We start from the raw sequence: 20116 nt of genomic DNA, 5'->3' as shown, positions 1-20116 counted from the left end.
TCCACAGAATATGATAATCCAGACCTTTTCAATACTGAAGTTCCCCTAAATCCCTTTTAATATCCATTTCCTCTCCCATCTCTGCCCCTCAACCCTTTTTTGTCTTTCTCCCATCCTTCTGTTCCATATTTGCAGATGATACCAGCTGGATGTCTCGAAGCTTTCCTTTCCCTGATTCAAGGTTGTTCAAAGAGAACCGTGTTTGCTGGAATAATTTTAATGCAAAAACGTAGTTGAGCAAGATGAGGAAAATACCACTGACTGTCCTGTTGGCTTATTTCTTTTACCTTCAAGTTTTCATCCACTTGAACTTAGAAAAAAAGAAAAGCGTTAAGGTTAGGAAGAGTAACAGAAAATGGAAAACAAACTAGAAACAGAAATCCCCACCATCAGGTTGCGTTTTATGCAAAGACACAGCCACCATTTGCTTCCAAGCCAGCTCACTTGGTTCAGAATGGGGGAGACCATAACCCTGTGCTTGGAGGCATCACTGAAGGCCTTTTTTTTTCTCTCGTAATTTTGGTGGTAGTGTTTGTGAGGGAGGAAGCGATGTTGACATATATTCATTAGTTCGGTCAGCATATGATATCATGGATTTATTTTTAAATAATGAAGATGTATCCGTTGAACTGATAGGAAGAAAGTATTGGATTTCCAGATCGTTTATTATTCATCATTGGATGATAGTTTTTGATGACCTTGAGAGTCTCCTTATAAAAAAAACTCCTTGGTGTCTTGGGTATTGCATGTGGGACCACGTTCATGTTCACGTTCTCGTTTGTGTCCTGCCCTTCCCCCATCATCGTGAAGTAGCTACAGCTCCCGGCATGTTTACCCTACGGCCATCTGGAAGGAAGCCAGTAAAGTCATTAGAGATGGCCGCGTGCCCGGACTATCTTAAAAAAGCACTGGCTGTGCTGCTAATTCAGTTTCAGGAAGGGTGATGTTCGCTTTTACATTAAGGAGTGTTTTGCAAAGACTGAGGGCAGATATGTTGGGAGCGGTTTTCTTCTCCTTAGAGGCCGTGGTTAAATTTAGTTGTCCTTTAGCTTCCCAACCTCCAAGTCCGAGCACTGGTGGCTGACGGAAGATGCGGGCGGGAAACGTACGTAATGTTGGTGTGTTTTATGTCTCGTACAGGGTCTCGACTCACTTACCTTTGCTTGTTTGTGTTCAAGGGTTCTTTACATTGGCCTGGCCTGCAACACGGCGCGCTATATTTACATTTCCTACCTGGAGAATGCCTGGACTGTCCTCCCCATGGAAGTTCTTCAAGGTAAGCTAACAGCTGGAATTAGAATTATTTTTCTCCGTGACTGAGCTAGGACTATGTAAACCTTCAGTGGCCGTGAGCATCTGAGTCTGAAAGGCAGGGCAGACCTGCTGTTCTGTAGGGTTCCGAAGGGTTCAGGAAGAGGTGACATCAGGGGGTTGGTTCTTCGGCGACTCTGAGTGTGCTGTTTGTGCAGCCAAACAAAGCTGGGTTGTCTACGCCCTTGTGATTAAACAAAGAAGGAGGAACTCGAATGAACTCCGGTACAGTTAAGCCTCTACATCCGAAGGTGGTTTAAAGTATAAAAGACTGATCTTTTAAAGACTTTGGTGTTTTGGTGTTTCTGGGTTAACTGTACATGCTGCAAACAGGTTGTCATAATTATTTTGATTCTTCAGCTTCTTTGATCACATTTAGTGATTTACAACTAAAAGTTCATATTCAAACTGTTATTTTCCCATGAACCTTTTAAATCTTTGCTCAGATGTCCTGACCAGAGTTCTCTTTGCTTCACTGGACTGCTTCCCTTCAACAGATAACAGTGAAAAAAAAATTTTCTAGGAGGCTCTTACCATGGGCTTAGGAGCAGTAAAAGCTGGGATTTCTATCCAAAGCTCATTGCCATATTAGCTCCTTTAATCTATATACTTTAGACCCTTGTTAACTGCTTGGTTGAACCACTTGGTGGTTGGCGTGATGATTACAATAAAAGTTTAGGCCAAGATTATCAGAGTCGAGGCCTTCTGGGACAGCTTAGGCTTCAAATCATTAATTCTCCTGAGTAGTCTGTGATTATATACAATTTCATTAGCTTTATAGGTTGCCATTCTCATTCTCCCCTAAACCTGAGGAAACAAATACAGCACCATCTACATAATTTCTCGTCATGGTATCTGAGAGGACTCATTATTGTACATCTGAACAAAAGGTACAAAATGCAAGCGTATTCATCAAATCCCATTGTGGCAATTAAAAAAAATTATCCTTATTGAAAGGAGGTATAATTTTTATTCACATGATAATTATAAAATTAAAATATATGCATATTCTAAAGATGCTATTCTCAGGCCTGATCCAATGGTATAAACGGTGAAAGGAGATTTTGTTTAAAACAGAAAATGGAAATTTGTCTTATAATAAATTATTGTTTATAATAATTAGAACTCTGGAAGAGTCTTGAGGTAGAGCACATCTCAGCATTGTGTCACTTAAGAATAACAAAGCACTAACTGTGGACTGTAGGAAAGGATTGTGCAGCATCGAGGTCAATGCAGCGCAGTTCTCAGGATTTCCCAGCTCTGGTTTCACGAGGCGGGACCCCCCTTACTTAATTAACCACTTTACTTGTTGGTGTCCCGCAGTGTGCAGACTCTAGATTAAAAAACAAACTCACTAACTGGTGCCCACAGAAAAGATACTGTAATAGTATGTGCATATATATTTTTTCTCCTTTTAATTTAATATTAGTTAGATGGAAAAGGACATAAGTGACTCAAGAAAAGAGAGCAAAAGAGAAGCTTTTTAAATGAAATGCTTAAAGGAACAACAAAGGAATTTTATAAGAGAAAAAAATGCTATTATGAATCAAAACACTTTTTTCCTGTTAGTTTATCAAAGATCGGTTAAATAGCTACAAGAATCAGGTAGTATGGCGGGAATGTCATAAATGTAATAAGATATAATAAGAAATAATATGTTAACTTGGGCCCCAAGGCCCTACCATCTGTTGTGGAAGCTGGATGTGTGAACACGGAACTACTGCAGTGTGTGAGAAGGAGCCAGAGAAATGTGCCCGCTCACAGAGAAGACGCTCCTTGGGACGAGCAGGGCATGGAATGATGGAGACATTCTTGAAAGATTCCCCCCGGGAAGTCACATGAGCTGGATTTTGAAGGGAGCACAGGAATCCACTGTGGCGTCGGGAGACGGCCACAGAGCCACGCGCCAGAGCTAAGAAGCGGAAAGCAGAGTGGCCACTTCGGGGGAAACAAAGGGTATGCCGTGGCATCCGCTTCAGTATTTCTGGGTGCCTCGGGGGCATTAGCCCAGCTTCTGGGGAGCTAGCCGGGTCCGAAGTACAGACGGGCATCCTGCCTCCCGCCGCAGGCTGTGATTTGTACCTCTCTGCTTCGCTTCATTTCCCCTGTGCCAGCAGAGATCTAGTTACTGATCTGAAACAAGTAAAAAGGAGTATCTGCAAATACACAGAGTCTCCTTATCTCCCAGAGGACTCTGTGGCCACTTCTGAGAGCTCTTTGTGTCTGAGACTGGAGGAGACAGTCTCATTCCCTGGCAAAAGTGAGTGCTTAGTATGTTTGGGCTATGCAACGAAATCAAAACCCTTTGCCTTTGTTAGACCCATTACCCACCCCCCCGCCCCGAAAATAGTGGAATAAATCCTCATTCCAGAGATACACCTATGACCGAAGAGGGTTGTTTTGCCGATCTAGATTCTTCTACCTTTACAGATACTGCCCACATGACTGTAAAGTCTTTGTGTTTAAGGCAGTTCTACTTAGGATAGGGTAAAGGCAAGGGACCAAGATGACAGAACACTGGTTTAATTATAGGACAGTCCCAGTGTCATGATATAGCTGCTCCTTAATTCCCGGACTGGAATTATTAGCTGAGGATCACCGAAGACCTGGTCTCCGTGGGGCGGTGGCTGGGAAGGGGGCCTTTGGCTCTTTTCATTGACGATCTTGACACGGAACACTCAGCGCGTCCACTCTTCGATTCCCAACCAGCGCCACCGCAGATGGTCTTCTTAAAAAAATAGAGGCGAGGTGAGGTCTGTCTCTTCATCCTGTCACCCCCTCCCTTCCCCCAAACACCAGGAGAACTAGTGTCACCTAGTGGGCTCCTGAAGGGGAGGGCACAAGGGATGCACTTTACCCCCCGCCTCCCTGCCCATCCCTTCCTCTTCTGGGAGGAAGGACTCCGTGTTCTCCTTCCTTCCTTGGAGCGCCTGAGCAGCGTCTCAGCATCGGTCCCCTTAGGCCACGTTGCTAATAATGGGCAAATGAGGTGGGGATGAAGTAAATGTCCTCCTCTCTAGGCCCCTAGCAAGGAGGCTCTGCAGGTGTCCACGTGGGGATGGAGGCGAGACGACCGGAGGCTCCTGGGAATCCCGAGGAAGCTTCTTTCCCACGTGTGGTCTCTCTCGCCCGTCGCGGCCGGCATCGTGGTGAGCTCGTCCTTCGGGCGGCCCGGGCACCGCCCGCGGCAAACACGGGTTCTGCGGGCCACGGGCAGCGCCGAAGAGCGAAGCCCGAGACCCGCCTCCTGCAGTTTGTTTAAAAAAGACACAGGGAGTCTAAGTCGCGAACGCGTTGCTGGTGGCGTGGAACGGGGTGTGCTTGTGTTTACTTCTCAAGAGCTCATTTGCAAAGACCCGAGGCATTTTCTCTGTTGCTGTTGTACGAGGAGCCGTTCCGCGCTGGGGACTGTGATGGGGCGTGTCTGTGTCACTGTGTAGATGACAAGTCAGACCCGGATGGCCAGTGCTCCTTCCTGGGCAGGTCGCGGCTGTCAACCTTACAGACGTCCAGAGGAACGTGATCAAAACTGTTGTTGCTGCTAAATGCATGCGGGAGATGAGGGCCAGCCCCGGCGGCTGTGACTGCCGAGATCCTTTTCGGGTGCTCGACGGGCTCGTTTGAGCCCGGAAGGGTGAAGACGAGTCTGTGTCGCGTCCTTCCCTGCAGGACGCTCCATCAGAGGGAGCCGCGGGAAGATTTTCGTGGAAGACGGTTTTTTAGTGTCACCCGTAGGAGAGCTTGAATGGGTATTTACGAAAATTCCCTTTTTATTTAGCCTTTTCAGCAAGTGAGGACCGTGTTTTCCTTCCCCTGGGGTTCTGGAAGGCCACAGAGACAAGTATGAAAGGATCACTGTGCAGTGCTCACCTGACAGTGGAGTCCCGGACGGGTCGGGCTTAACCCTTGAAACACAAGCAGCCCGCAGGGGGGACGGATGCTCTGGGTCCGCATTTCCCTCGATTCACCCGCGTGTAGAAGTCCCTGGTGCCGTCCGAGTCCCGTTCTCATCCGAACGGTCACGAATTACAGTAGAGCAGCCTTATTCTTCCGCACGCCCTTGGCTTGTTTACAGTTACATAACCTCTTACACAACCGTTTCTTCGAAATCGGCATTAGTTTGTTCGTTTAAAATTCACTTTGAATGTCTGCCTCAAGAGTCCTGTTCTGGGGACCGCACGTCATGCGTAGCTGTTGTTTCCTCAACTGTTGTGATTCCCGGGCCGCAGCACTGAACGGCTGCCCGGTTATTCCACAAACACGCGTTTTACTTCCTCGGTTTTAACTCTTAAATGCAACAAACACGAACATGCTTAGGCTGTTTGAAATCTCCAAAGAAACATGCACAGAGGAAGATATACTCTTTGATTTCAGAGTCTTCTGCAAAATGCACTGTAACTATATTTTCTAATTTTTAGAGCTCTTGAGTAATACAGAAAGTTCTATCTCAAAAATTTATAAATATGTAAAGAAAATTTGAAAACTAGATTTAAAAGCTAAATCTTCAATACAATAAACTTTTTCTCTAGGGTATCACCCTTTCTCCACTGCACATTTATAAAACATCAGTTTTTAAAACACTGCCCATTTAGAAAACGTGTGTTTTTAATCATTTATGTTCCTACCCCATTCTATAAATTATATGACAACTTACTAAAATATGCACTAATCTACAAACTATTAAGTTCTTACGCCTGAATTAGACTGTCTTGCATTCCAGCTCCCCTGTCATTAATCTAAGTGTTTTGGGGCAAGATACTTAGTCCCTCTAAGACTTAGATTGTGAGGCTATAGAATAGGCTGATAACAGTATTAAATAGCCTAATCCGTGCAAAGTGTTCAGCATATTAGCTGGCACATAGTGAGCCTTCAATAAATGTCAGATATTATAACAATGAAAGTAAAATAAAAAATTATAAATAAAAATCAGGACCAAGGGCAATATAATTTAAAATTAAGATTCTACTCTACAAGATTAAATTGCAGTTATGCATTAAAAGCTGGCCGTAAATGACTAGTCATGCACACTGTTCTCAGAGTTATCTTTGGGAAGTGAAAGTTTTACTGTCTTTGATATGACAGCAGTTCTCACATGAGAATTGATACGGGGAGATACTGAGCCCGGAGCATACATCGTTGGCCAGTCTTGGTACTAAACACAGTTTGGGTGGCAGCCTCCTCAAACTTCTTCTAAGGCATGCCGAGGGCATGGGGCCAGCATGTAAAATTCACAAGGGCCTGTAAAACATCGTATCAGTTACACACCTTAAAAAAAAAAAAAAAAGCGACTCACTTTATTAACTTGTAAAGTGAAGTTTAGGAATTTACAGAAGCTTCGTTTCCTCTGTTCATTTTGCCTCGTATGTGGGATCTGGAACTCTTCTCCAGCCTTTTCCAGGGCACCTTTTCTCTCCAAATGCTTTCTTCCTCACACCCCAAGCGCAGACCACCGGCTGCTTAGTTTCAACATTGTTTTGCTCGGCTGTGTCAAGGCCCTGGGGATGTTTGTTCTCAAGGAGCTCAGTCTCTCTCTCAGATAAATCCCGGCCCTTTTCACGCACCAGACTGTAAACTCCGAGGTGGTTTAAGAAGATGCTGTGCCTTTTCTCTTCCTCAAAGCAGAGCAGGGGTCCTGGCACACGGTCTGGCTGCGCAGTGAGTCCTGCTGAGTGAACTCACGAAGGGGATTCTTGAGGGGCTCTACGTTGGTGGATAAGGGAGCTTCGGATTTTCGCACTGATGGTCGCACGCCCCTTAAAGCCGCGTGGCTGCGGGGTCCGCGGTTCTGTGGCGTGTTCTCTGCTGTTTGCGGAAGGTCCGTTGCTGTTGGTGGCCCAGACTTGCAGAGACACTTGCTGTTTACCTGATGTTTCTTGTTCTTCACGGACACATAGCTTGACTCTGCTTCCCAGCCTCCCTTGCAGTTACTTATGACCATTTGGCTAATTCTTCTTAGCGGGAGGTGAGCAGAAATGATGGGTGTCACTCTAACCCCAGACCGTAAAATCTTCCCTGTGCCGTCCTGTCCTCCCCACTCTGAAAGCTGCATACGGGTACCCAGGGCGACTGGGTGTTGGAGGTCGTGGTGTCTCCGCAGCCTGGTCCCCGCATGGAGCAGAGCTGCTACTGCTCTTGACCCCTGCCCGTTGGACTTCATTTGAGCAGAAAAACAGAAAACAAATAACATCTAATGCATGAAACCACTAAGATTCCAAGGTTTGTCTGTTACAACAGCTGTCATTACCTCAATACAGACTCTGTTATTGTGAGCCCAGTGGAGCTTTCCTTTTTAGAAAGAACAGTCTCTTTTCACTAGATTGATTTTCAGAGCTTTTTTTAATCCTAGCATCCGAGAGGCACCCCGAAGTAACTGAAATGTACGCTTTGGTCCGCCAATGTGTAAGGTTTGTCCCAACTGATTCAGCGTGCCGGTGCTGTGGGGATACTGATGTTTTGTTTCGTGAGCATAAGTCAGGGGCAGAGCAAGAAAGAAACAGTCATCAAAACAAAGAGGCAACCCACGGAATGGGAGAAGATATTTGCAAATGACAGTACAGATAAAAGGTTGATATCCAGGATCTATAAAGAACTCCTCAAACTCAACACACACAAAACAGATAATCATATTAAAAAATGGGCAGAAGATATGAACAGACACTTCTCCAATGAAGACATACAAATGGCTACCAGACACATGAAAAAATGTTCATCATCACTAGCCATCAGGGAGATTCAAATCAAAACCACATTGAGATACCACCTTACACCAGTTAGAATGGCCAAAATTAGCAAGACAGGAAACAACGTGTGTTGGAGAGGATGTGGAGAAAGGGGAACCCTCTTACACTGTTGGTGGGAATGCAAACTGGTGCAGCCACTTTGGAGAACAGTGTGGAGATTCCTCAGGAAATTAAAAATAGATCTTCCCTATGACCCTGCAATTGCACTGCTGGGTATTTACCCCAAAGATACAGATGTAGTGAAAAGAAGGGCCATCTGTACCCCAATGTTTATAGCAGCAATGGCCACGGTCGCCAAACTGTGGAAAGAACCAAGATGCCCTTCAACGGATGAATGGATAAGGAAGATGTGGTCCATATACACTATGGAGTATTATGCCTCCATCAGAAAGGACGAATACCCAACTTTTGTAGCAACATGGACAGGACTGGAAGAGATTATGCTGAGTGAAATAAGTCAAACAGAGAGAGTCAAGTATCATATGGTTTCACTTATTGGTGGAGCATAACAAATAATATAGAGGACAAGGGTAGATGGAGAGGAGAAGGGAGTTGAGGGAAATTGGAAGGGGAGGTGAACCATGAGAGACTATGGACTCTGAAAAACAACCTGAGGGTTTTGAAGGGGCGGGGTGGGAGGGTGGGGAACCAGGTGGTGGGTATTAGGGAGGGCACAGATTGCATGGAGCACTGGGTGTGGTGAAAAAACAATGAATACTGTTACGCTGAAAATAAATAAAAAATTAAAAAAAAAAAAAAGAAAAACAAAACAAAATATCCTAGTTCTCCAGTACCTTGTCAGTTCTTACCCCTCCCAGCCGTTCTGACGTGATTTCCTCAAGCCAAGCAGCATTTTACATTACAAAGAGCAGCTGCCCATTTGGGAAGAAAGGATTTTTTTTTCTTGCTCATCCCTGCATACATTTATTGCAACAGAACATTCTTCTGGGCCCAGACTGAATAGTCTTGAAATTTGTGTTACAGGATCAGACACCAGTGTTGAAGATTATAAGGTCAAGAGTTGTTTGGGGCATATAAAAAACGTATGATGTGAGCTCTTTAGAGGAGGAGTAGTAGGTAGTAAGAATACGCTTTTTTCTTTGTTCTTTTTTTTGTAGAGAAAGCAGGAGCAGGGAGAAGCAGAGGGAGGAGAGAAGGAATCCCAAGCAGGCTCCACACTCATTGCAGAGCCCAGTGTGCGGCCTGATCTCATGACCCTGAGATCGTGACCTGAGCCGAAATCAAGAATTGGAGGCTTAACTAACTGAGGCACCCTGAATATACGTTTTTTTTTTTTTAATTGACAGATTGTTGGACATGCTTGATATTATCGAAAAACCTCGTAAAGTTGATTCCTATAGTTATGTTATAATAACTTTGAAAAAGGTTCAAATCCTGTTCTCCTTCCCTGTTGTCTGTGTGACTGTGGACAAGGCACTTTAATCTCTCTGTGCCTAGTTTCCTTTTTTGGGAAAATTAGAAAAAAAATAATACTTATTACTGGGAGGAATAAATGAGATAACGCATATAAAACAGCCCAACTCCCAGCAAACTCCTATAATACCATTAATGAAAAAAATTTAATATTCGTCGTTTCTCCTGGTTCTTGGTTCTTCATATGTAGTGTATTCCCAGACAGCTCAGGGCTTGGTCGTAGGTACTGTGAAGCTATCTCTGTTTCTGCTGGGCCTTGTAGGTGATCCTGAGTGGCCCCAGTAAAGGTAAGGAAAGACTGAGAGGCTATTTCTGTGACTAAGGTGGTTGGTCTTTGAGAGTCAGTCGTTGTCAGGTAACGTAGGAGGTTGAATTGCACTCAAACATACACATTGGGCACCTATTAATGTGAGTTGGTGTTTGAATTGCCATTCACAAATACTAATAGTTTCCTGACAAGGAGCCGAGGAGGGGTTAACACATATTGCAAGGAGAGTCAGTTCCCGTACCTTTGTACCTTTGTTACTGTTCTCTGTCGGGACTAGCTTCTGTTTTTCTTAGACTGTCTGAGCCACCAACCTAGTTACTTCATACTAAAAGGTTTAAAAAGGTGTAGCTTTTTAAAGGTAAAAGTGTGAAGACACTTTTACCTATGCCACTGAATAAGTCTGTTTTTTTCATCAGATAGAGAGTAATCATCTACTACTTTTTCACATTCCTTAATAAAAAATAAAGTGGACAGAAGCATTTTATTTTCTCAGCTTTTATCTTTTACTGTCCAAATCTTATAGGAAAGTTGTTTTGGGCAGCAAAATTATTAAGACTTTCTTTCTTGCCTTACAAATATGAAAAACGATGGAGAGTTTTTAGTTTCTAGATTGCTTTTTTATTATTTTAAAGTTAGAAGACCAGAACTGTAGTAAAAACACTGGCAAGAGTTTCAGGTAACTAATATGATTATTAGAAGTTTAAATATTTAAGAATAGGAACCACAACTGCACAATTGTTTTATATACAAAAGTGATATTACCAAGCCAATCCCATCTTGGAGACTTCAGTTTTGCTAGTTTCTTTTCTAGGAAATGATATGGACTTTTTATTTATATATTTTGAAATAAAGTATCTCAGAGAAACCGGTTTTTAATTCTACATCCGCCCTGGAAAATATTGGAGCATACAGACAGAGTGAATTTCATTCTTTTGCTCTTGGTACCAAAGACAGTTTTTTGCCAGATGCTTCACTGCATTTTCCTTCAGCTAATGCTCTGAGTTGCTTTAAGGAATGTAGTTCCCAGTTATCTAATTAGTCCCAGAAAGCAGTAGGGAAACTCTAGAAATCTGACTACAGAGAATCTTTTACAACTGCCACATAATACTAGCCCCCAAATTCTAAGAAGTTTAGAATCTTTAAAAAGAATCTTGACTTAAGTCATCCTTCTGGAAGATGGATCCTTCTTAATCTTAGAAGACTTGATGTTTTAGAAAACCCTTAGAATTTTGAAGAAAAAGAAAGAAAGAAACCGTATTTACTGCTAGAATTGTATTTGACCTGGAATTATAACAAAAATGTATTTGTCATTGTTTTGGTTACGTAGATACGTAGGCCCATCTTTGTCTACTTGTGAATCCAGCAACGGAGCGCTCGCACACAGACGTGACGATAGATTTGGCTTCACTATTCAAGTTAATTTATAGTCATCTGATGTGGTTTCAGGTCTTTGATGATTCGTCTTTAAGAAATGATTTCCAGGGGCGCCTGGGTGGCTCAGTGGGTTAATAAGCCTCTGCCTTCGGCTCAGGTCATGATCCCAGGGTCCTGGGATTGAGTCCTGCATCGGGCTCTCTGCTCAGCAGGGCGCCTGCTTCCCCCTCTCTCTCTCTGCCTGCCTCTCTGCCTACTTGTGATCTCTCTCTGTCAAATAAATAAATAAATAAATCTTTAAAAAAAAAAAAAAAGAAATGATTTCCACATCCATGTTGGACTTTACCCATAAATCCAATTTGGAATACATTCATCTTATTTCTTAGAATATTTGAGTTTTTTCCTTAGTGTTGTTAATGAAGAAATATGTGTATCTGAAAAGAAAGGGAATTATCAGCAGCATTTTTAATATAAAGGGAAATATTTTAAAATATTTCCATTGTTACTACTGTGTCAATACTTATAATTAAGACTCTAGAGGGTACCTGGGTGGCTCAGTTGGCTGAGCTTTCCAACTCTGGATTTCTGCTCAGGTCATGATCTCAGCGTCCTGGAATCCCAGCACACATGAGGCTCCACGCTCAAGGGGGAGTCTGCGTGGGACTCTCTCTCCCTCTCCTTTTCTCCCTGCTCACTTGCTCGCTCTCAAATAAATAAATGTCTTAAAAACAACCTACCCAGGAATCATTCAGTTCTGAGAAAACTGGCATTACCTAAGGTACCTCGGTTGTTTAAACAGTCAGATAAAGCAAATACTTTATTTGACTTCTGTGGAAATTAAATATGCATACTATTTCTAACCATCTAGTCCATTTTTCTAGTTAAAAAATAACCTAGTTGAAATGATTACTGAAACACACAAACCTCATAAAAATTATTTTTAGCATTTAACTATAGGGCATATAACCTAAGGTATCCATGAAAAGTGTTTTTTCCATTATTGGATCCACTTAAGATCATCTCTGGTAATTTAACTGTATGCTAGACATCATGAATTTTACTTTGTCGGGTGCTGGATATATTTGTATTTCTATAAATATACTTGAGATTTGTACTGGGATGCAGATAAATTACTTGGAAATAGTATGATCCTTTTGGGTTTTGCTTGTGAAGATTACTTAAGTGGGACCAGAGCCGTGTTCGGACTAATTCTCATTCTTTCATAATACCAACACAAGGCCCTTTCGAGTATTCTCCCAATCCCAGGAATCGTGAGTTTTCCAGTTAGGTGGAAACAGGTACTCTTCCTGGCCCTGTATGGGTTCTGAGTACTGTTTTCTGTGATGCTTTTGGATGGTTCTTTCCCCGGCTGTGGACAGTCTGTACCCACGTGTACCCACGTGTGTACCCACGCTTTTGCAGCAGCCCTCTGCTGAGTGCGTGAGGGAAAGCACACGCAGACAGCGGGGGTCTCCCTCTGTGGTATCTGCCGTCTCTGGAACTCTCGCCGTCCTGGTCTCTCCAGACTGTGGGCTTCATCTCCTCAACCCAGTTGCTGCCGCTCTGTGCCTTACAGCTTTTAAACTCTAACCAGGCAGTAAGCTAGGGTTGCTCGTTTGTTTCCCATCAATCAGAGATCATTGTCCTTGTTTTGACGTCCAGTGTCTTGGGAACTGTTATGTCCAATTTTTTTTTTTAAGATTTTATTTATTTATTTGAGAGAGAGACAGTGAGAGAGAGCATGAGCAAGGAGAAGGTCAGAGGGAGAAGCAGACTCCCCATGGAGCTGGGAGCCCGATGCGGGACTCGATCCCGGGACTCCGGGATCATGACATGAGCCGAAGGCAGTCGTCCAACCAACTGAGCCACCCAGGCGTCCCAATTTTTGACTGTTTCAGAAGGAGGGCAAATCCAGTCCATTATTCCAGTTTGGTCAGAAGCAAACTAATGTCATATTAAATCTTAAATGAATATTAATCTTTGTTTAGTGTTTCAAAACAGAGGTAATGAGATGCTATTATCTCCAAATGAGATTATTTTTCAGGGATCAAGCTCATGACTTAATCTAGGCAGAACCAGATGATTTCTTAACCCCTTCTAGCTCTAAAACCTGCTGTGGCAGTATCTTTTCATTACATTTAAAGCCGTGCTGTAATAAAGATTCAAGTTCAGACAATGTACAGTTATTATACCAAAATTATCTTTCATCTGTTATCTTTATCCTTCCCTCCCTCCCAACAAATGGTGACAATATAAGGAAATGGGTATTGAGGCACTGTCAATGGTCTCTATGCTCTTTCGGAAAACAAATTGGAACTATGTATTAAAGGCATAAAAATCATTATATCCTTTGAATCAGTAACTTTATTTGTAGAATTATAGCCAAATCTCACATATATAAAAAGCTGTATCTCTAGAAATGTTAATCATGGTACTAATTATAATGGAAAAAATTGGAAATAATCTTAAGTCATAATAGGTGTCCAGTGAGGGGTTAAAACCCAAAATATATAAAGAACTAGAACTCAACAGCAAAACCCCCAAACAACCCAGTTCAAACATGGACAAAGGACTCAAACAGATATTTCTCCCAATTAGATACACAAATAGCCAGTAAACATAGAAAAAGTTTTTCAGCACCACTAGCCATTAGGGAATGGAAATCAAAACCACAGTGAGATGACCACTTCGCGCCCGTTAGGAATGCTGTCACAAAAAAGAACACGAAAAATGACAAGTGCGGGGAGTGGAGAAACTGGAACTAACTCTTGTTTCTCAGGGAACGTAAAACAGTGCCAGGCTTGTGGACAGCAGGCGGTTTCTCAAAGTGTTGAGCACAGCATGACCCTGTGACCTGGTAATTCCACTGCCGGCTGTACGCCCCGAACCACGGACCGCGCAGGCTTGAGCAGGTTCGAGCACCCACATTCGCAGCAGCAGCATTCACAAGAGCCAAAAGGAGGGAACGGCTAAAATGTCCAGCAACGGATGAATGGATAAAATGTGTTCTCTCCATGCAAGAGAATATTAAAAAGGAGGGAAATTCTGAAACAGGTTACAACTTGGATAAACTCCGCTAAGTGAATCAACCAGACACAGAGGGCCGGTACCAGTTCCACTGGGAGAGGATGCACTCAGGGGAGGTGCCCAGAGTAGTCAGACTCAGAAACAGAAAGTGGGACGGTGGCTGCCGGGGCAGGCACAGAGCTATTGTTTAATGGCTACAGAGTTTCAGTTTGGGATGATACGAAAAGAAAAAATTCTGGAGATGGACGGTTGCGTACGACTTTGAATGTACCTAATGCTACTGAACTATGCACTTAAAAATGGTTAAGCTGGTAAATTTTACATTATGCATATTTTACTAGAAATCAAGTCTACGTCTTTAATAAGTGTGAGTGTGACGAAAGAAAGAGTGGCCTACGGAGCGCTCATCAGACCCTCCCTCTCTTGTCCCTCCGCAGGGGTGACGCACGCGGCCATCTGGGCAGCCTGCATCTCCTACCTCAGCGCGGCCGTGCCCCCCGAGCTGAGGACGTCTGCTCAGGGCATCCTGCAGGGCCTTCACCTGGGCTTGGGGAGAGGCTGCGGAGCCATGATCGGAGGCGTATTGGTCAATTACTTTGGTAAGAATGGCTTTTCCCCTTTTCTCTTTCTTTGTTGAAAACTGACGCTTCTTCAGCAGCACCTCAGCAAAGGCTCGGATTATTACTAAGATTGCCAGAGGCCAAACTCCCGGATTCGGACGATCTTACTCACTTTCGCGGTAGTCGTCATCGTGAAACCGGGTGCTCAAGTCCTTAAGACGGGCAGCGCCAGCCCGTACCCGTGCCCGCTTCGATGACAGACTAATGGGGCGCTACACGGAAACCTCAAAGGAGCCAACGATGAGTAAGCGCCTGTGCTCTGGGGTTGGAGCCAAGTACCCTAAACCTGCTGATCATGATGCTGGGGGAGGGAAAATTCATCTTCCTTATCGCAGAAAAACCTAGCGACTTGCTGCCTTTGGTAGGTCAGTGCCTCTCTGACCGCACAGTCCGTCCCGTCCGCTCTCCCTGCCGGGCACACCGGGGCGGGCTGGAGAAGAGACGGCCCTGCTCGAGGCACCTGCGCCGCTCAGCCACCGGGGAAGGCGGCCCAGGGTGCCGGGGTTTCTAGCATTATTAGAGCGTTGCTGTTCCGACCGCTGATTAATAGGGCTGCTTAGCAGGTGAATGGGCTTTATGAAGTAGAGCACCGCTGAGTTTTATGGTAAGAGGCACCCAGAGACAATCCTTTATAAGTGTAGTTTTAAAATCTGATGAATGACCAATCCAATAGCGGCATCTGGGGCTCCTGGCACCTACCAGACCTGTCGTTCCACTGTATGAGGGCAACGGTTAGTCATCTTCTCTGGTTCGTCCCAAGCTCTGCTGCCTCTGGCCTGGGCTCCGGCACCTGGTCAGTTGGGGATGAGGGCGCTCTGCGGTCCCTGGAGTTCTCTGAGAGTGCGCTGCCTGTTTCCCCAGGGGCTGCCGCGACCTTCCGAGGAATCGGCATGGCCTGCCTGGTGATCCTCCTGCTTTTTGCCCTGATCCAGTGGCTGGCAGTGCCGGATGAGGAAGAAGGTAAACCTGTCCATTCTCTCTTACTGGGTCCTAAGGCTGAAGCCCTGGAGAATTCTACACGGAGCCCTCAGAAACCCAGAGGCGCTAACAGACCCGCCTGGCTAGATGTTCTCAGGGGTGTGGATCAGTGAACTTCTGTGTACCACTGCGAGGGAGAAGCTATCTCCTGTGTTGAAACGGATGCTGGTCATTTTAAGTAGCTCGGGACTTTCTTGTTTGTTTTGTTTTGTAGTACAAGGTAGTGTGGAAGAACTGGTTTTAAATTCCTCTGGCATTCTAAAGGAATGTCAACTTTAAATCACATACATTTGACCGATACAGTAATTTTACTCCTAGGGATGGGAGTGGTATTAATTGCTAAGCTTTTATATTCATTTGAAAAACAGTATCTTAAAACTTAAATTTGAAGTTTTCCCTTAACCAGGCATGACCCTCATTAAAATTGTCACATAGGAAGGAGGTTGTATCAAATATAATGTACAAGTTGAATCAATTTTTTTTTTTTAATGAAGAAAACCAACCAGTGATGGAAATACTCTTGCTTAGATCTTGGATCCCAGAACAAGGCTCATCTTTGGTGTCCTGTTCTTCTTCTTTTCTTTTTAAAGATTTTATTTATTTATTTGAGAGTGCGTGAGTGAGCATGCGCATGAGCAGGGAAGGGGTAGGAGAAGAGGGAGAAGCAGATGCCCTGCTGGAGACGGAGACTGATACGGGAACCCTGGGATCATGACCTGAATCAAAAGCAGACACTTAACCGATTGAGACACCCAGGCGCCCCTGGAGTCCTATTGTTTAAGAAGAATTTGCCTCAGGCACCTCAAGTGCTTCTGCTTAGGGAAAAACTAGCTTGTTACGCAAAACCCGAGGCAGATTTTAATGCTAACAGGTTATATGGAAAGAAAGACAAATGCTGATTTTTCTCACTTAAAAAAAAAAATCCTAAAGGGATTATACAGCGTTAGTCCAGGCCTTTAGTAAAAGGCCAGTGAAAATAGCTATTACCGTTTAGATGCTTATCTTTAAACACTCAGTCCTATAAGTGGGCTTAAGACCACATTCACGATAACCCATGGCCACAGATTCGATTATATCTAAGAGTAGTGAGGAATACATTCCATAAACAAATAGTGTCTATTAATACCTATAAAGAGATCCAACATCACATCTGTTGTTCAGTACTTGCACCGAGAGGCCCCTGATACACAGCAATTGAGTTACTAATGTCGCCAAGTACTCTAGAATGGGCTTCTGGGATTGTCTGCTTATTTATTTATTTATTTATTTTAATTTTTTTTATTTTATTTTTTTTTTATTTATTTTTGTTTGCGTTTTATGTTTGCTTATTTATTTTTTTTATTTTATTTTTTTATTTTTTTTTAATTTATTTTTATGTTTGCGTAGAAAACTCTGAAAAATGATTTAAACGTGATTTTCTCTCCAGACAAGACAATGCTGGCAGAAAGGATTCCTGTTCCCTCTAGTCCTGTTCCCATAGCAACCATCGACTTGGTACAGCAACAGACGGAGGACGTCCTGCCGCGCGTGGAGTCCAGACTTCCGCCCAAGAAGACCAAACACCAGGAAGAACAGGAGGATGTGAACAAGCCGGCCTGGGGGGTCAGCTCCTCTCCCTGGGTGACCTTTGTCTACGCGCTCTACCAAATTAAAGAGATGGTGCAGCTGATGAGAGCGAGCCGTGCCCCTGAGATACAGCCTTTGCAGGTAAAGGTGCTCCCCCAGGGGGGCTCAGCTGCGGTGCTCACTCAGCAAGGTTTGTGGAGTCTGGTGGGCGAGACAGGCAGGCAGACGAGTCATTGCGGTAGTCTGTGACAAGGGGGTTACAGACGTGGACACACGGTTCTGCAGACGGAAAATTCTGCCTTAGGGAGCTCAGGAAGGCTTCCCAGAGAAGATGTTTCTTAAAAGAAGGAAAATAAATAAATATAAGAAATTGTACGTTTCTTTAAAATTTCAGTGTTGACAGTTCCAGTGAGGATATATGGGTCTTGCCATGGGAGACCATTACTTGTGACTCTCTGTAATTCTGAAATCACAGTGAGGACATTATATATGCTAGGACTTCAGTAACTATCTGATGAATTCGTACCCTGAGCCACCGTAGGAGTCCGATGGAATCCTCAGCTTGGGGAAGTGTTGTCTGGCTGGTGGCCTCACGTGAAAAATTGATTTTTCTTCCTCGTCCCTAGAGATGTGGTCCCTCCTGAGTAAGTCAGATCATGTTGTTCAAACGGTGTGGGTGACTGTTAACTGAATCTATATTCCGCCTTTGGAAACGATCAAGTGTGACTTCTATGAATAGTTCGGCTGAAGTAATGAGTCTGCTTCCCTGTTTACATTAATCACATCCTTTTACTTAATGAGTCATGTCAGCTCTCTATCTAGAGTAGCTTCAGAGGACACAGAGGAAAGACAAAAATAGAGAGTAATTGGATAATTTCCCTTTTAGAAAATTTGAACTACCTTAATTAAATTTATCATGACTTTGTAAACCTAACATGTAATATTTCCATAATGTAAACCAGATCTGATTGTTCAGCCACATCATAATGCACCCTGGTCCATGCACGATCCTGCTCATTGTCGAGATTATAAACTCACATGAACGTCCTGCTCAGTCAGAGAGGAGAGTCTTGGGGTGGGAGAGCGTATAGAGGACGTGAAGCAGAAGAAAGGATGAGATCTGCTGCGCGAAGGGCGGTGCCTTCATTACTCTGGGCACTCATCCTCCTTTTCACGAAGCCTGGTGGGCCTACATAGCATCATCACATTTGTCTCTCTGTTATGTTAGGATTATGAGAAACTGGCTGGGATGGCTTAGTTATTCTTACAAGTAAGAAGTCATATTAAGATTTCTTTACATTTTAGAATGCATCACAGAATAAATCACAGAAATAAAACATTTTCTTTGTCAGTCAGCTATCTGAAGTGATGTACAGTGATTCAGAGGAAAATGTGTTTTTAAAAAACACGTTCACGGACTGTGGCGATGGGGCATCTTACAGACTTGCTGGGGGAGATGGGCTGGAGCATGTGCCGACTCACATCACTTACAGCTGCTGACCTGAGTGCTTGCTTCCGATCGCCTTCTTTACACAGATTTCTGTCTCGTTTAACTTGTAGTGTACGCTTTAAATCCCAAATATTCGTCAGGATTCTGAATTTCGGGACACCTTCTGCTGGTCTTGTCTCTGGGGCGGAGAATGCCTCACTTACGTCGGACAGGTGCTCCCAGCTCCTGAATTCTGTGGTCTCAGCAAATGGCCCGAGTTTCAATTCCACGCTGCTTGCTCAGCGACTTGTCACCACGGGGGAGGCTCAGTAAATATGTGCTGATGTAAACTGTCTTCCTCGTAATACCAGGCATTTTGGTAGTGATGTTCCTTTATGCACAAGCTACGTCTGCTTAAAGTGTTTGTGTTTTTCATGCGGCTTTGGCAGTTGCACATAGGAAAGGAGATGAAAGGTAAGACATTCTATCTTTATTCCTCCCTTATTTGTCCCCTGAAGTTACTTTGGGACGATCTCCCCATGTTTCTTATATCTGACTTGAAGGCATAAAAAAAATGTTGGATTTATTTGCAAGCAGCCCTGACTACAGAACATCTTCTCTTTTTTTCTTTCCAGGGGACCAGTGAGAATCGGGAAAATTCTCTAGCTGGTGGAGTCCGGCCTGTCCCACGTGAGACTCACTCTGACCCATCTAGAAACCAGCCATCCCCTCAAGCAGCAGCATCTCAGACGCGGAGCGGCCCCACTCACCCCAGCGTGGACCAGCGTGCGGAGAAGAGGGAGGACCAGCAGGCTCAGCCTGCCGCTGGGGGACACTGAGGGCTCCACTCATCTCACACCCTGCATGGAACCGGGCTCCTCTGCCGGGACAGAGGGAGAGGCTCCCCGAACCTAAGACATGCCTCACCACGAGAAGCATAGCATTGTATACGCTTCTAAATACCTAAACTCATCAACATGGAAACACACACACACACAGGCGCTACAGTACATACTGGCAGGAACAGGTAAACTCCCATAATCCCACGGGACTCAGAAGGGGAATGGGAGTTCGGTGAAGACGTCCAGCTCCTTGGCTGGTCAGGTTCAGGACTATAGGACTTCTCTGCCAGTGCAGTAAGGGTTGAAAGCAGCAGTCACACTAAGTGGAGGGGAAGGAAGTGTTTCAAGGTGAATGCTGATACAGTTTCCCTCTTCTGATTATTTATTCTAATTATTTGGTTCTTAATGCACACTGGGAAGAAATAAAATATAATTTTGATTCTCTTAAAGAGAACTATTTCAAAAATGACATGACCTATTTAAAAAAGTAGCCAGATAAAAGTTACTAGCTTATATGCTTTTGTTTA

The 20116-nt window shown here is 44.0% G+C and overlaps 1 protein-coding gene across 4 annotated transcripts in view; it reads left to right on the top strand.

The window, feature by feature from the left end:
- The window catches only part of MFSD6 (major facilitator superfamily domain containing 6), a 69627-nt gene extending 49511 nt beyond the window's left edge, over nucleotides 1-20116 (top strand). For 3 of the 4 annotated variants that reach the window (XM_080798490.1, XM_080798491.1, XM_080798492.1), the window contains exons 3-7: nucleotides 1179-1276; nucleotides 14592-14753; nucleotides 15636-15734; nucleotides 17179-17459; nucleotides 19383-20116. In XM_080798490.1, coding sequence (XP_080654616.1) covers nucleotides 1179-1276; nucleotides 14592-14753; nucleotides 15636-15734; nucleotides 17179-17459; nucleotides 19383-19586 — 844 coding nt within the window. In that variant the 3' untranslated portion in view covers nucleotides 19587-20116. Of the gene's footprint in view, nucleotides 1-927; nucleotides 1106-1178; nucleotides 1277-14591; nucleotides 14754-15635; nucleotides 15735-17178; nucleotides 17460-19382 lie in introns of those variants that run through there. The other variant, XM_080798493.1, reaches the window with a different exon arrangement.

This window comes from Martes martes (assembly GCF_963455335.1).
Source record: "Martes martes genome assembly, chromosome: 3".
In the NCBI taxonomy this organism is placed as follows: domain Eukaryota; kingdom Metazoa; phylum Chordata; class Mammalia; order Carnivora; family Mustelidae; genus Martes; species Martes martes.
This window is presented reverse-complemented; position numbering and strand designations above follow the sequence as displayed.